The 17,616-nt window shown below is 51.2% G+C and overlaps 1 protein-coding gene across 4 annotated transcripts in view; it reads right to left on the bottom strand.

Annotated features, from left to right (window-relative positions):
• Positions 1 to 330: 330 nt before the first annotated feature.
• Positions 331 to 17,616, bottom strand: part of LOC140398661 (uncharacterized) — a 54,737-nt gene continuing 37,451 nt past the window's right edge. For 3 of the 4 annotated variants that reach the window (XM_072487579.1, XM_072487577.1, XM_072487578.1), the window contains 4 exons: positions 11,070 to 11,140; positions 10,273 to 10,506; positions 9,151 to 9,397; positions 331 to 828 (listed from right to left, as the gene is read on the bottom strand). In XM_072487579.1, the coding sequence (XP_072343680.1) occupies positions 719 to 828; positions 9,151 to 9,397; positions 10,273 to 10,506; positions 11,070 to 11,140 (662 nt within the window). In that variant the 3' untranslated portion in view covers positions 331 to 718. The remainder of the gene's footprint in view (positions 829 to 9,150; positions 9,398 to 10,272; positions 10,507 to 11,069; positions 11,141 to 17,616) is intronic. The other variant, XM_072487580.1, reaches the window with a different exon arrangement.

Here is a 17,616-nt window from a genome sequence, read left to right as displayed (position 1 = left end):
GGCTGCCACTCTCCGACATGACTTATTGACTGAAAATAACTTTGGGATATCCTGAATTGCGAAATTGCTGTAGAAATGCAGAGGACGCAAAAGGTTTGCTCTTGTTAAAGGCGCTACATGAATGCAAGTTGTTGTAGTTGACATCTGCAAAAAATGATCAAGAGGGGGGCAGTGGGATGGGAGAAAATCATGAAAAGGGGGAAAATGACAAATATGTACAAAAATTGTAAGCAAGCAGAGAATAGAGCATTCGGTATTCCATATTATATTACAATTTAAATATATCTGACCAGTCAGTCTTTCCCCAAAACAGAATCACTCACAAACAAAAACATTAAAAATATTTAATTAAAATAGTTTTAAGCACAATAGAAATATCAGAAATACAGCATCGTGCAAAACTTTAAGATATAAATTCAGACTATTTTTGTTCCCATTTCTTTTTCAAATGGAACAGTTACAATCACAGGCAGAATCCGGTCTCACTCATCCCTTTCTCAATATGAATCCAGTCAATCACCTCATTTCTGCACCCAGTAACGGTCCTGCAGATTAAAAACCCTTTCCCTTCTGCAAAGCAGCAATAAGTTCGCTGGTTTGAAACCAGTAGTTTCTAGGAGAAAAGTGAAGGCGATAAAGTTCCTCACAGCAGTTTCTTGTGAATGATCTCAATCTCCTTCGCTGCTCACTCTCCCCACTCTGTACCACAGCATTGGTTTCATTCCGTCTTTCCTGTCAGTTTTCTCACTGTTCTCCTGGAACTGGAACACTTGCTGTTAATCACAGCAGTAAAGTCACATCCTCTCCCACACGCAGAAGTAACATAATCTGGAACAGAGTTGAACAAATAACCCATTTAGTCCTTGAACTCAGAATTCACTTCCACCATCCCCATCACCGGCCCCGGAGGTTCCGGACTCATGCGGGGGGGGGGGTAAAGTGCCACAGACACAATCCCTCGGTTTTCCCAACTGGCCAATCTTCACTCAGGCCTGGACATGATTGTCGATAGGTTCTACAACCATTGAGCTGATGACTCAGACATTGCAGTGTCTACAGTTCAGTCATTGGGCTGGAGGCAGAGCTGCAGACACTGCAATGTATCAGGGAGGGAGAAAGTTACCGGACACTTTTGTTCCAGGAAGTTGTCACAAGCCTTAGTTAGGATAGCATCTTCTGATTTGATCAATGATCAGGGTCAGGAGGGTGTGACTGCGAATGAGGCTGTTAAGGAGATTGAGAAGATGGAAGTGGGGAAGTCTCAACCTTTGTAACTGTCCCAACAGGTCTGAGGTTCTTGCAGCCTTTCTGGACAAGCACAGAGGCTTCAGGGTGAATGAATGAATGAACTGATGATGGCATGATGGTATAGGCAGCCATTCCAGTGGTTGAGTACAGTATAGACAGGGAAATGGCTCCATTGCCAGTCCAGGCGGCTGTGTTGCTTGTCTAGTGCCAGTGTTCGAACATCCCCTCTGGGCTAGAATCCCTACAATGCAGAAGGAGGCCATTTGGTCCATCGGGTCTGCACTGATCCATTCTGCCCTATACCCGTAACCATGTAACCTAACCTGCACATCCCTGGACACCAAGGGGCAATTTAGCACGGCCAATCCACCCAACCTGCACATCTTTGGGAGGAACCAGAGAACTCGGAGCATTACCCTGGCTCTCTGGCAGTGACAATACCACTACGCCACTGCCTCCCCATGGTGGCACGGATAAAGATAACCAACCAATGCTTGTGGCAGGAAGGGACAGAGTGTGGAATGTAAGGGTGCACCAGCAAATGAGGCTGGAGTTTGTGAGAATGATAAAAAAGTCAGAATCAATGGCACCGTGTCTGAATTTGTGCAGCATTCATAACAAAACTGGTGACCTGATAGCAGAAATAGAAATACACATCTATGGCCCAATAGCTATTTCAGGAACCTGATTCAAGGTGACCAAGGCTGAGACCTTAATATTCACGGCTTTTAGATATTTTAGAATGACAGGAAGCTCGGAAAAAGGTGGCGGGGTAGCTCTGTTAATTATGATATTAGTACAGTAATGAGAGATGGTCCCAGTTTAGAAAATCAAGCTGTTGAATCGGTTTAAGTCGAAATAAGAATAAGCAAAGGTAAGAGGTCACTTGTATGAGTAACTTATAGTCTCCCCAACAACACTAGAACAGAATATATAGGAATAAATGATGAGGGTTTGTAAGAAAGTTGCCACAATAGTCATGGGTGATAGGAAATCCTAACCATGTACTTTTTGAAACTTATCAGATCCTGAGGGGACTTGTCAGGATGGATGTTGAGAGGATGCTTCCCCTAATGGAGGACTCCGGAACTAGAGGACACCTTATAAAAATGATGGGCCTCCTAGTTAAGGCTCTGATTAGGAGAATATTCTTTCTCGGAGGGTTGTTAGTCAATGGAATTTCCCAAAGAGCAGTGGAGGCTGAATGTATTCAAGGCTGAGTTAGACAGATTTATGATCAACCAGGGAGTCCAGGGGTACGGGGTCAGACAGGTGAGTAGTGTTGAGACAGAATCAGATCAACCGTGACCTTACTGAATGGGGGAGCAGTCTCGAGATGCTGAATGGCCGCCTCCTGGTCCCAACTCTAAAATCCACGATACGTGGCCGATGATCGCCATTTAAAATTTTTTAAATTTAGTGTACCAATTCATTTTTTCCAATTAAGGGGCAATTTAGCGAGGCCAATCCACCTAGCCTGCACATCTTTGGGTTGTGGGGGCGAAACCCACGCAAACACGGGGAAAATGTGCAAACTCCACACGGACAGTGACCCAGAGCTGGGATCGAACCTGGGACTTCGTCACCACTGTGCTGCCCTTCCGATGATCACCATTAAGAATGCTCAAGAGTACATAAAATGTTGACTTTGCAGCTTCACATGCACTTCAGTCAGCTTCTCTTTTCCCTGCCCCCAATCCCATGCTTGGTTTGGGGATGATGTCATAGAATCTCTACAGTGCAGAAGAAGGCCATTCGGCCCATTGGCCATTTATTATGGCCAGTACACCCAACCTGCACATCTTTGGACTGTGGGAGGAAACCGGAGCACCCGGAGGAAACCCACGCACACACTGGGAGAACGTGCAGACTGCCGCACAGACAGTCACCAGAGGCCGGGATTGAACCCACGTTCCTGGTGCTGTGAAGCAACAGTGCTAACCAGTGTGCCACCGTGCCATTGTCATGGCAATAACTAATGACACCTTTGGGTAACGTCAGACGGGACTGTCGAGGGTGGCAGGAACTGTTGATGGAAAGAAGAATCCAGCAGGCTCAATGAGGGATCCCAGTTTTAGGGGTCGTGTCTTGGTCAGGGATGTGCAACATGATTATCGGCACATCTGGGATCATATCCTGTCAGAAAACGTTATAAAAACCTATATTTATATAGCTCTTTTAATGTAAAAAAAAGTCCCAAAGCACTTCATAGGAACATTATAAAGAAATCTTAGATTGAACTACATAAGGCAATATTAGGCCGTATGACCAGGCCTGGTTAAAGAGGTAAATTTGAAGGACTGATTTAAATTGAGGTACAAGAGGTGGCAAAATTTAGGGAGGGGATTCCAAAGCTTGGGGCCCAATGGGCTGAAGACATGGCTGCCACTGGTAGCGCAATTCATATCAGGGATTCTCAAGAGATCTCCCTGCTAATGCCGTTAACACAGGAATTCTGGGAATTGTGACCATGGAGTGATTGGTCACATAAAGGGCTGTTCCTGTTCAAAGTCGCAGAAAAGGGCTCTTTTTACCCAGATCCGGGTGGGATTTTGATGAAAAGGCCTAGGTGACTGTTAGAGGAGTAGTTTACCCCTGGAATGGGAAGTCTCCTGATCACCGGACTCGGCAGAAAACAGGGAGAGGTTTGGCTGGAAAGTTGAAGCAGTTTTGTGCTTCACAGACAGTCTCTTCCAGCATGCAGGCAGGGGGAGGGGCAAGCTGTAAGGCCCCAGGTACAGGAACTGATGACTTTTATCAAGGATGAATTCCATAAACAGAGTAAATAAATGCATGAGGATCATGCAAAGGCCATTGCAGAAGCTGTGGCACCCCTGAAGAGTACTTTGGGGTGGATGGAGAGGTGTTTGGAGGTGCAGGGGTCACAGATTGGGGAGGTTGAAGGAGTGATCTCGGACCACAGCGATCGTGTGGTGGGCTCTGGAGGTGGAGGTGGGGCTCCTAGGAGACCTTTGTAAAACGCTGAGGGCAAAGGTGGAGGAGCAGGAGAATACCTCGAGAAGGCAGAACCTTCTTCCCAAGCATGGTCCACTCAGTTCTCCCCCAATTTATGCTCCTTAATGAAGTCTTCGGCCACTTATGGGGTCTCAAAATAATACTCCCGGCCTCCGAACGTCACCCATAATTTCACCTGAAGGAGTGCAAGGCGTGAGTGCCACGAGGTCCATCTCGAGGATGCTGACGGGGCTGGTGGCAGAAGGGGTGCTAGATAAGGCGCCTGAAGTGGACCGAGCCGAGAGGTCTCCGAGGCAAAAGCCTCGAGCTGGGGAGCCGCCGCGGGCGGTGATCGTGAAGCTTCACAAACTTGAAGAGAAAGAGAAGATTCTGTTGGTGGGCCAGGGAGAAGCGTAGCTGCGACTGGGAGGGGAATAGGGTCCAAATTTATCAGGACATCGGAGCAGAGTTGGCAAAGCGACAGGCAAGCTTCGACAAGGCCAAGGCGGTGCTGTACCGGCGGCAGATCAGGTTTGGGGGGCTCTACCCGGCGGAATTATGGGTGACGTTCGGAGGCCGGGAGTATTATTTCGAGACACCAGAGGCGGCCGAAGACTTCATTAAGGAGCATAAACTGGGGGAGAACTAGTGGACAATGCTTGGAAACCGGGGTGCTGGCACTGTAATGGGCGGGAGCATGTCTGAAGTGGGTGTAGGATTGGGGGATTGTCACCTTTTTTTGTGGGGTGTTCAATGTTTAGATGGTAAGGAGTTGTAGGGGGAAAAGTTTATGTGGGGGTGGATGTTCCCATCCCCCCTCCTGTTTTATGGGACTGTTTGTGTTTAACATCTGGTTGTTTGCTTTTGGTGAAGGCTACCTGGAGTTCAGGAGAAGTCCTTGTTTGGGTGGCGGAGGGGGCAGGTTTTTCACTCGGGGTTTGATTTGAAAGCGAGGGGTGTGGTGATTTTAATGAGCAAAAAATGGGATTAGTGAGTGCGAAGGAGGTGAGGGATCCTGGTGGGAGATATGTGATTGTGAGCGGGGTATTGGAAGGGGCACCGGTAGTGTTGGTAAATGTGTATGCCCCAAATTGGGATGATGTGGGTTTTATGAGGGGGTTGCTGGCAGCAATCCCGGATTTGGCCACGTACCAGTTGATCATGGGAGGAGATTTTAACTGTGTCCTGGAGCCGAGGGTGGATAGATCGAGCCCCAGGTCGATGGGTACGGATGGCAAGGGAGCTGGGGGGGTTTATGGAGAGGATGGGTATGGTGGATCCATGGCGATTTCAGAACCCAGGGGGAAGGGAGTATTCCTTCTTTTCACACGTCTATAAGGTGTATTTGAGGATTGATTACTTTGTAGTGAGTCGGGAGATTTTGGTTGGGGTGGAGGGGGCAGAGTATGCGGGGATAGTTATCTCGCACCATGCACCCCACTGGCTGGATATTCGGTTCAGTACGGGACAAGAGCAGAGGCCGGGGTGGAGGTTTGACTCGGGGTTGTTGGCGGATGGAGGTTTTTGTGCTAAGGTGCAGTTGCCGATTAGGGATTATGTTTAGCACAGGGCTAAATTGCTGGCTTTGCAAGCAGACCAAGGCAGGCCAGCAGCACGGTTCAATTCCCGTACCAGCCTCCCCGAACAGGCGCCGGAATGTGGCGACTAGGGGCTTTTCACAGTAACTTAATTTAAAGCCTACTTGTGACAATAAGCGATTTGCATTTCATTTTTCATTTCATGTGGAGTTCAATCCGAATGGGGAGGTGTCGATGGGCATTTTTTGGGAAGCTCTGAAGGCAGTGGTCCGGGGAGAAATTATCTCATTTACGGTTCGTGCGAATAAGGAAAGGAGGGCGGAACATGACCGTCTAGTGAGCGAGATAGTGGAGGTGGACAGGGAATATTCGAGGGTGCCCACCGTGGAGGGATTGGCGAGGAGGAAAAAGTTGCAGGGGCAATTTGACAGGCTGACAACGGGGAGGGCGATAGGGCAACTGCGTAGGGCAGGAGGGGTGCAATACGAGTATGGGGAGAAGGCGAGCCGCATACTGGTGCACCAGCTGCGGAGGCAGGCTGCGTCCAGGGAAATATTGAAGATCCGGGCTGGGGGTGTGGTGTCAGAGCCAGGGAAGATAAATGAGGCATTTAGAGAGTATTACCAGAGACTTTATGAGGCAGACCCAGGAGGAGAGGAGGGGGACATGGGGCGGTTTCTGGACGAGCTGGAATTTCCCCAGGTGGAGGAAGCAGAGGCAGGCGTTGGAGGAGCCCCTAGGGCTGAGGGAGGTGCTGGATAGTATCAGGAGTATGAAGTCGGGGAAGGCCCCTGGGCCGGATGGGTGCCCGGCAGAATTTTATAAGGAATTTGCGGCGGACCTGGCACCACATCTGTTGGGGGCGTTTAATGAAGCGCTGGAGAAGGGGGAGTTGCCGGGGACGATGAAGCAGGCAGTAATCACACTAATCCCCAAAAAAGGGAAGGATCCGGTGGAATGTGGGCCGTATAGACCCATATCAGTATTGAACACGGATGTGAAAGTATTGGCTAAGTTGCTGGCGGGGAGGATGGAGGATTGTCCCGCAGGGCTGGTTGCAGAAGATCAAACAGGCTTCGTGAAGGGCAGGCAGCTCGCGAGTAATATAAGACGCTGTTGAATGTGGTGATGAATCCGTCGAGAGCTCTGATACCGGAGGTGGTGGTGTCCATGGACGCGGAGAAAGCATTTGATCGGGTGGAGTGGCGGTACTTGTTCGAAGTTTTGGGAAGGTTTGGGTTTGGGCCGCGATTTGTGGCATGGGTGCGGTTGCTGTATGTGGCGCCAAGAGCGAGGGTGAGGACGAATGATATGAGCTCACAAAGCTTTGACTTACACAGGGGTACGAGGCAGGGGTGCCCGCTGTCGCCGCTGCTGTTTGCGTTGGCCATACAGCCATTGGCGATGGCTCTCAGGGGGTCGGCAGAGTGGCAGGGGATAATGAGGGGACAGAGGGAGCATCGGGTGTCGCTCTATGCCGATGAGCTCTTGCTGTATGTTTTGGATCCATTGGAGAGTATGAGAATGATTATGGGCCTGTTGGGGAGGTTTGGAGGGTTCTCAGGATCCAAGCTGAATGTAGGGAAAAGCGAGGTATTCCCGGTGAATGAGCTGGCACAGCGGGCTAATTTAGGGGGGATGCCATTTACGGTAGCGAGGGACAGGTTTAGGTACTTGGGGATTCAGGTAGCGAGGGAATGGACGGGGCTCCATAAGTGGAACTTAACGAAGCTGGTGGAGGAGGTCAGGGAGGATCTTAAGAGGTGGGATACACTGCACTTAACGTTGGCGGGGAGGGTCCGAGTGGTGAAAATAAATATTCTGCCGAGGTTCTTGTTTATCTTTCAGGCTCTCCCGATCTTTATACCAAAGGCCCTTTTTCAGAAAGTGGACACAATCATCTCTGACTTTGTATGGGCGGGGAAGGTGCCGAGGGTGGGGAGGACCCTGCTACAGAGGCAGCAGGGGGGGTTGGCGTTGCCAAACTTGCTTCATTATTATTGGGCGGCGAATGTGGACAAGGTGCGGCGGTGGTGGGAAGGAGAAGGGGTAGAGTGGGTTAGGATGGAGGAGGAATCTTGTAAGGGGCCTAGTTTGAGGGCTATGGTGACGGCAGCATTGCCAATGGCTCCGAGAAGGTATTCAGGGAGCCCAGTGGTGCAGTCCACGGTGAAGATATGGAATCAGCTGAGGAGGCATTTTAGGGTGGAAGGGATGTCGGTGCTAACGCCGCTGTGCGAGAATCATGGGTTTGAGCCGGGGGGGATGGATAGTGTATACAGGAGGTGGAGGGATGTGGGGCTGGTCAAGGTGAGGGATTTGTATTTGGAGGAAGGGTTCGCCAGTCTGGAGGAGCTAAGGGAGAGGGTAGAGCTGCCGAGGGGTCGTGAGTTCAGGTATCTACAGGTTAGGGACTTTCCATGAAAGGTCTGGAAGGGGTTTCCTAGGTTGCCGGGATACACCCTGCTGGAGCGACTGCTGCTTCCGGATGTGGAAGAGGAGGGAAGAATTGGGGATATGTATAAGTGGCTGGGGGAGCAGGGAGGCGAGCGCGTGGTGAAGATCAAGGAGAAATGGGAAGTGGAGTTGGGAGGGGAGATCAATTGGGGAGTATGGAGTGAGGCACTGCGAAGGGTAAACGGGACCTCCTCTTGTGCCAGGATGAGCCTGATACAGTTTAAGGTGCACAGGGTGCATATGACTCTGGCGAGAATGAGTGGGTTCTTTCAGGGGGTAGCAGATGAGTGTGAGAGGTGTGGGCGGGGGCCAGTGAATCATGCGCACATGTTTTGGGGTTGTGAAAAATTGGGAAGATTCTGGGCGGGAGTGCTTGCGGTCTTAGCCAGGATAGTGGAGGAGGGAGTGGACCCGGACCCTTTGGTGGCGATATTTGGGGTTTCAGAGAAGCCGGAGCTCATGGAGAGGAGGAAGGCCGATGTCATGGCCTTCGCCTCTCTGATTGCACGGTGACAAATTTTGCTGGAGTGGCGGTCGGAATCGCCACCGGGGGTAGCAGCATGGTAGGGTGACCTGTATGACTTCCTGCGGTTAGAGAAGATAAAGTATGAGTTAAGGGGCTCAGCAGGGGAGTTTGAGAAAAGGTGGGGGATGTTTGTGACTGTGTTTGAGGAGCTGTTCGTCACAGGATGGGGGGGGGGGGGGGCGGGGAACACTGTATAGTCGATTGTTGGGAAGAATGTTGCCCTGGGTGTTTATTTGCTGTGAGTTTAAAAAAAAACCACAGGAATTCTAACACATTTAAAACTATACACCTGTATATAAAATGGAATTGACACTTGCTGCAGTGCCACAAATACCCAGCTGGGGGAGCAGCTGGGCCAGGTTCTCAGCAGCACCACCAGCAGGAATATGGTGAAACTGCAAGCTCGTCCTTCACCAGTCTCCTTACCTTTTATGGCAGAGGTGACTGCAGAGTGGAGGCAAATTGGCTTCTCCATGGTGGTCTTGTTGTGGGCAATGCGTTTTCCCCGAGCTGATGACCTCGCTAAGGTCTGATCTGAAAATAAATATCCCAGGAGCTTCCGAGTCATCAGCTTCGGTTTATCCCGTGGGAGGTGGGAGAGTTCATCCAGTTCTCTGTTGGTCAGATACACACCAGATCCGGGGGTCACCTCAGACTTGGGTCTCCCGTTTGCCTGGTCAACAAGGAAGTAAACTTGCAATTCTGTAGTGCCTTTGATATTTGTAAAGCATCTTTAACGTACTAAAACAACAACGGTGTTTCACAGGAGCATAATAAGATAAAAACTGACATTGAACCATAAAGATATTAGTGTCAGGCTCCCAAAAGCTCAGTCAAACAGGTAGGTTTTAAGCAACCTCCGAGTGGACGAGAAGGTGGTAGAAAGGCCAAAATATTTGGGAGGTAATCCCAGAGTTCAGGGTCCAGGCAGCTGAAGTCGGCATGAGCAAAAGCGCAGACACAAGAAGGCAGAAGTGGAGGAGAACAGAGATCTCAGAGGGTTAGAATCTTAGAATTTACAGTGCAGAAGGAGGCCATTCGGCCCATCGAGTCTGCACCGGCCCTTCCAAAGAGCACCCTACTCAAGCCCATGTATCTACCTTATCCCCATAACCCAGTAACCCCCACTTAACCTTTTTGGGACTCGAAGGGCAGTTTATCATGGCCAATCCACCTAACCCGCACACCTTTGGACTGTGGGTGGAAACCGGAGCATCCGGAGGAAGCCCCCGCACACAGGGGGAGAACGTGCAGACTCCGCACAGACAGTGACCCAAGCCGGAATCGAACCTGGGACCCTGGAGCTGTGAAGCAACTATGCTAACCACTATGCTACCGTGTTGCCCGGGTTTGGGGGTATGGGAGATGATTCAGTTTGGGGAATTATGAGGTTAGAGGAATTATAGGTGAACTGATTTTGACGTGATTTACGACGAGAACAAACAGACAAGAGTTGGGATGTGTAAATTAAGAGGTAGCATTAACATGGAAGTCTGAAACAGTCACTTTCTTTCACATTAAACAGAAGAGGGGGCTGACCGACCATACCTCAAAGGCACAGGCCCAGACCGGTGAACCATCTGGCAGGTTGTCCTTCACAGCATCGCTCAGCGTCTGAATTTCCTGGTGCCCGAAGGGACTGGTAAACCTCTTTTCCACCCTGTCCCAAGTGGTGACACTGATATTGTCATTAATCTCCCTGTACGGCTCGACAGGGGCAAAAGTCTCCTCAGCAAGCAGACCCAGTGAAACAGCTGGGAACGTATCGTCAGGCACTGCATTCTGAGATTACAAATAAGACAGAGATTAACAGTCCACAGGGTTAGTGGTGCTAAAGACGCCAGAGAAGCTCAGGTAATAATTTTAAACCAGAAATTGATCAATTTGTGCTAGACAAGACTGGATGAGCACTTGGCACGTCTTAATATTCAGGCTATGGGCCAAGTGCTGGCAAATGGGGTTAGGATCGGCAGACCAGGTGCCTTTCATGTAGAGGTTCAAACTCGATGGGCCGTGTTTTTCTGTGATTCTGTGAAAGGAATTCTGGTTTAGCTCACTGGGCTAAATCACTGGCTTTGCAAGCAGACCAAGGCAGGCCAGCAGCACGGTTCAATTCCCGTACCAGCCTCCCCGAACAGGTGCCGGAATGTGGCGACTAGGGGCTTTTCACAGTAACTTCATTTGAAGCCTACTTGTGACAATGAACGATTTTCATTTTCACCGAGGCAAGGTGGCTGGTGTATCAGTCACAACCCCATTGACCAGCAGAGCCAACTAGAGAGGCTGGATGGCCTCCACCTGTTCCTATATTCTTAGGGACTCTGTTTAGAAACATCAGCACTTACCTGGGTTCCCATATTGGATTCCAGCAGTTCAACAAGGTCCCTCAAGAATTTTAGACTCTTTTTGGATGCATCTGAAGAAAGAAATAATAAAACTTGCTTTTATATCGCCCCTTTCACAACATCAGGATGTTCCAAAGTGCTTTATTGATAATGATGGATTGATCAAGTCACTGGTGCAATGCGGAAAACACGGCAACCAATTTGCACACAGAAAGATCCCACAAAGGGACTTCCGGTGGCGGCCATGGAGGGGCAGGTCGCACATTCGATAGCTCCCGCCTGCAACTGACTTTTCCCCCCATTTTTGGGGGGATTTTATGGGATAATTCGGTGAAGAGTGAGACAGTAAGGAGGAATCCCCCTCCGGTGTACGGAGAATTGGACCAGAAGTGGCCGTGTGAGACAACAAATTCCTATAAGGGAGACGCAAGCAGAGCTGGTAACACGGGACAGCATGGCGGAGGGCAAGAGCCGTGCGGAGACGGCACAGTGGTCGACGGAGCAGCTGGTGAAGTTTTCCGAGGATTGCTTCGCCGAGCTGAAGAAGGACACACTGGACCCGATGAAGGCTTCGATTGATCAAGTGGTTCAGAATCAGGAAACCCACGGGAGAGCAATCCGGGAGGTCGATCAAAAGTTGTCCGAGCACGAGGAGCATATAACCGTGCTGGAAAGCAAGTTGGAGATGATGAACGACGGCCAGAAAAGAATGCAGGAGAAGCTGGAGGACCTGGAGAATAGGTCCAGGAGGCAGAATCTCAGGATTGTTGGCCTCCCTGAAGGCAGTGAGGGATCGGATGCGAGGGCCTATGTGACGAACTTGCTGGAGAAGTTGATGGGGGCTGGGGCGTTCCCTCGGCCCCTGGAAGTGGACAGAGCGCACAGAGCCCTCGCGAGGAAGCCCAGAGCGAACGAGCCGCCGAGGACCATGGAGGTACGCTTTCACCGGTTCATGGACAAGGAACACGTTTTGCGGTGGGCCAAGAAAGAACGGAGCAGCAAGTGGGAGAACTGTGAGCTGCGTATTTATCAGGACCTGGGAGTGGATTTGGCCAAGAGGCGAGCTGGGTTCAATCGGGCAAAAACGACCCTCTTTAAGAAGGGGGTGAAGTTCGGGATGCTGTACCCAGCCCGCCTGTGGGTCACACATGAGGAACAGGACTTCTACTTTGAAACGCCAGACGACGTAGGACCTTTATTAAAGAAATGAAGCTGGAGGCAAATTAAAAGACACTTAAGCCTTGGAGAAGTACTGTGGCAGCGATTTGTGGTGCTGGATTGTATAAATGTAAGTAGCTCTATGTGAAGTAATGGGCTGTGTGGATGGTTAAAGGTTGACCTGTCTCGCAGGACCTGGTTTTTTTTTTGGGGGGGGGGGGGAATGGGCTTTGAATTTAGTTCTGCTTTTTGGGTGACTATTTTTCTAAAGTGATTGTTTCATCACTGATTTTTTTTCTCTGTGTTTACTGGGGAATGTGATGCTTTTAAAATGTTTATTCATGTGGGGGGGGGGAAAGAGAGGAGAGTACAATAGGGAGACAGACTGCTTGGTGCCAGGGGCGGGAGCTACCGAGTCAGCATGGGTCAGCTGACGCTCGGAGGCGCAGTGGGGGGTGAGCAGGTGTTAAGCTGGAGCTTGACTTGGGGGATTGGGTTTCTAGTTGCTGGGGTGTGGGGGGGGGGGGAGCTGCTTTGCTGACAGGGGAGGAACTGTTACTAGGGGACAAATGGGAGGTCGGGAACGACGACAGCCCGAGTGAAGACTCGAGGAAGCGGGGGGCGCAAGCTCGAGGCTGGCCTAAAAAGGGCGATGGCTAGTCGGGGGGGGGGGGGTTTGGAAGCCCCCCATCCAGGCTGATCACATGAATGTGAGAGGACTGAATGGGCCGGTCAAGAGGGCTCGCGTGTTCACGCATTTGAGGGAACTGAAGGTGGAAGTGGCAATGCTACAAGAGACACACCTAAAGGTTGCAGACCAGACGAGATTGAGGAAGGGGTGGGTTAGCCAAGTGTTCCACTCCAGACTGGACTCAAAGACCAGAGGGAGAGCGATCTTGATCAGCAAACGAGGGGTATTCGAGGCTGGGAGAATCGTGTCACACATGGGGGGAAGGTACACAATGACATAATGGTGAGTGGGAAGCTGGAGGGGGTGCGAGTGGTACTTGTGAACAAATAGGCTCCGAATTGGGACGACGTGGAATTTATGAGGCGGGTGTTAGGTAAGATCCCAGACTTAGAGTCACATAACCTGATCATGGGAGGGGATTCAATACAGTCATTGATCTGGAATTGGACCGGTCAAAATCCAGGACAGGGAGGAGGCCGGCTGCGGCAAAGGAATTGAAGGGGTTTATGGAACAGATGGGGGGAGTAGACCCAGGGAGGTTTGCACGGCCGAGGACAAAGGAGTTCTCCTTTTTTTCACATGTCCACAAGGTGTACTCTCGCATCGACTTTTTTGTTCTGAGCAGGGCGCTAATACCGAAGGTGGTGGATACTGAGTACTCGGCAATCGCAGTGTCGGATCATGCCCCGCATTGGGTGGATCTACGGGTTAGTGTGGAGAGAGGGAGCAACGCCTGCTGTGGAGACTGGATGTGGGGTTGCTAGCGGACGAGGCGGTCTGTGGGCGGGTTAACAAGTCCATCCAGAACTACCTGGAAACAAATGATACGGGGGAGGTCTCTGCAGCAACGGTCGGGGAAGCTCTGAAGGCAGTAGTCAGAGGGGAATTAATCTCGATACGGGCCCACAGAGAAAAGGCGGAACGGGCTGAGAGGGACAGATTAGTGGAGGAGATACTCCAGGTGGACAGGAGATACTCGGAGGTCCTGGACGCAGGGCTACTGCGGAGATGACAGGTGGAGTTTGGGATGTTGACCACAGGGAACGCAGTGGAACAGTTGAGGAAGGCAAGGGGGGGGATTAATGAGTAAGGGGAAAAGGCAAGCAGAATGTTGACGCACCAGCTCAGGAAAAGGGAGGCGGCCAGGGAGATAGATAAAGTAAAGGGTAGAGACGGTAATACTGTCCTGGACCCAGCGGGGGTGAACAAGGTGTTTAAGGACTTTTATCGTAAATTCTATGAGTCGGAACCCCCGGCTGGGGTGGAGGGGATGAGGCAATTTCTGGATCAGTTGAGGTTCCCGAGGGTGGAGGAGGACCTGGTGGAAGGGCTGGGAGCCCCAATTGAGATTGAGGAAATAATCAAGGGGCTGGAGGGCATGCAGTCGGGCAAGGCCCCGGGGCCTGACGGCTACCCGGTGGAATTCTATAAGAAGTTTTCAGAGATATTGAGTCCACTGCTGGTGAGGACATTTAACGAAGCAAGAGAGAAGGGAGTCCTCCCCCCAACAATGTCGCAGGCCTCGATTTCATTGATCCTGAAACGGAAGAAGGATCTGGAGCAATGCGGGTCATACAGGCCGATTTCTCGACTGAATGTGGATGCCAAACTGCTGGCTAAGATACTGGCCACAAGGATAGAGGACTGTGTCCCGGGGGTGATGGGGGAAGACCAGACGGGATTTGTTAAGGGCAGGCAACTCAAGGCCAATGTTCGAAGGCTTCTAAATGTTATTATGATGCCCTCAGAAGGAGAGGAGGCGGAGGTGGTGGTAGCAATGGATGCGGAGAAGGCTTTTGATCGGGTGGAGTGGAATTACCTGTGGGAGGCGCTGGGAAGGTTTGGGTTTGGTGAGGTCTTTATTGACTGGGGGCGGTTGCTCTGTCAGGCACCAGTAGCGAGTGTGTGTCCGAACCGGCTGAGGTCAGGGTATTTTGAACTACACCGAGGGACGAGGCAAGGGTGCCCCCTCTCCCCGTTACTGTTTGCTCTGGCCATAGAGCCATTGGCCATGGCGTTAAGAACCTCTAGGAACTGGAAAGGGCTTGTTCGGGGGGGGGGGGGGGAGCACAGGGTCTCGCTCTACGCAGATGACCTGCTCTTGTACATTTCGGATCCGTTGGAGTGGATGGGGGAAATCTTGGGGGAATTTGGCAATTTTTGGGGTGTAAATTGAACCTGGGGAAAAGCGAGATGTTTGCGATTCAGGCAAGAGGACAGGAGGAGAGACTGGGAGAGCTGCCGCTTAGAATGGTAGGGAAGAGCTTTCGGTATCTGGAAATCCAGAAGGCCCGGAAATGGGAGGTACTACACAAGTTAAACCTATCCCAGTTGGTAGAACAAATGGAAGAGGACTTTAAGAGATGGGACATGCTCCCGCTGTCACTGGCGGGGAGGGTACTGACCGTGAAAATGACGGTCCTCCCCAGATTTCTGTTTGTCTTTCAGTGCCTCCCCATCTTCACCCCGAGGGCCTTTTTTAAGCGGGTGAATAAGATTATTTTGGGCTTTGTGTGGGCGGGTAAAACCCCGCGAGTGAAGAACGTGTTGCTGGAGCGCAGTCGGGGGGAGGGTGGGTTGGCGCTGCCGAACTTCTGCAATTACTACTGGGCGGCTAATATAACCATGGTCAGGAAGTGGGTAGTGGGGGGGGGAGTCGGCATGGAAGCGGATGGAGGGGGCGTCATGTAAAGACACCAGTCTGGGAACATTGGTAATGGCACCTCTGCCGTTCTCGCCGGCCCGATACTCCACAAGTCCGGTGGTAGTGGCGGCTCTGAGGATCTGGGGGCAGCAGAGGAGATATTAAGAGAGTGGAGGGAGCATCGGTTTGGACCCCGATTTACAGGTTTGTACCGGGTAGGCTAGATGGCGGGTTCCGGAGTTGGCAGGGGCAGGAATCGGAAGGATGGGGATCTATTTATAGACGGGAGCTTCCCCTGCTTGACAGCTTTGGAGGATAAATTTAAATTGCCAGCAGGGAATGGTTTCAGGTATTTGCAGGTGCGAGACTTCCTGAGAAAGCAGGTGCCGGCCTTCCCGCTGCTGCCGCCACGGGGGATACAGGACAGAGTAGTCTCCAGTACCTGGGTGGGAGAGGGGAAGGTATCGGATATTTACCAGGAGCTTTCGGAGACGGAGGAAACTCCGGTGGAGGAGCTTCAGGGCAAGTGGGAGGACGAGCTAGGATAGAGGCGGGTCTATGGGCGGATGCCCTAAGCAGGGTTAATACCTCCTCATCGTGCGCCAGGCTTAGCCTGATACAATTTAAGGTAGTCCACCGGGCACAGATGACAGTAGCTAGGATGATCAAGTTTTTCGGGGTAGAGGATAGGTGTGCGAGGTGCGTGGGAAGCCCAGCAAATCATGTCCACAAGTTTTGGGCATGCCCGAAGCTCAGAGGGTTTTGCTAAGGCAATGTCCACGGTGCTGAAAACACGGGTGGTGCCGAGTCCGGAGGTGGCGATCTTTGGAGGGTCGGAAGAGCCGGGAGTTCAGGGAGTGAAAGAGGCCGATGTCCTGGCCTTTGCCTCCCTGGTAGCCCGGAGACGGATCTTGTTAATGTGGAGGGGCTCGAAGCCCCCGAGTGTAGAGACCTGGGTTAGTGACGTGTCTGGGTTCCTCAGTCTCGAGAAAATAAAGTTTGCCTTAAGAGGGTCAATGTTGGGGTTCTCCCGGAGGGGGCAGCCGTTCGTCGACTTTCTCGGGGGAAATTAAAAATGTCAGCAGATGCAGTATTCCGGGGGGGGGGGGAATTGTTGTTGTATGGTTGAGGTGTGAGAAGATTGGGGGGTGGGGTCTTTATTTTACCAAGTTGATGTTATTGTTTTTGTTACTGTCATAAAAATTTTCAAATACCTTCGTAAAATATTATTAACAAAAAAAAAGATCCCACAAAGATCAACGAGACAAATAATCTGCGTCTGTTCATCCAGGGACACATATTGGCCGGGACACGGAGGGCACATCCCTGCTCTTCTTCAAAATAGTGGTCACGGGATCTCTTGCATTCACTGGACAGAAAAGACGGGCCCTCGATTGAACACCTCTCCTGGGAGAAGGCATCTCGTGCCAGTGCATCACCACCTTGGTACCGCACACGATTGTCAGCCTTGATCAGCTACTCAAGGCTCCGGAGTGGCAATTGAACCTCACAACCTTTTGGTTGGGAAGTGCGAGGATGAACCCCTGACCAAAGTTCATCTTAAAAATATATATAATGGCAAACAAAACATGTTCATCATATACAGCATGGTAGCATTGTGGATAGCACAATTGCTTCACAGCTCCAGGGTCCCAGGTTCGATTCCGGCTTGGGTCACTGTCTGTGCGGAGTCTGCACGTCCTCCCCGTGTCTGCACCGACCCTCCGAACGAGCACCCTACCGAGGCCCATTCCCCCGCTCAATCTGCGTTACCCCCATGTACGGATCATGGCCAATCCACCTAACCACATCTTTGGACTGTGGGAGGAAACCGGAGCACCCGGAGGAAACCCACGCAGACACGGGGAGGACGTGCAGACTCCGCACAGACAGTGACCCAAGCCGGGAATCAAACCTGGGTCCCTGGCGCTGTGAGGCAGCAGTGCTAACCACTGTGCCACCGTGCCGACCCATGTACCAAAGGAAGATGCAGGCTATAGGTAGAATGCATGGCTGTGAGATTAGTTTTCATTTCCTTTTTCAAAGAATTACCT

This window comes from Scyliorhinus torazame, chromosome 21, assembly GCF_047496885.1.
Source record: "Scyliorhinus torazame isolate Kashiwa2021f chromosome 21, sScyTor2.1, whole genome shotgun sequence".
NCBI lineage: Eukaryota > Metazoa > Chordata > Chondrichthyes > Carcharhiniformes > Scyliorhinidae > Scyliorhinus > Scyliorhinus torazame.
This window is presented reverse-complemented; position numbering and strand designations above follow the sequence as displayed.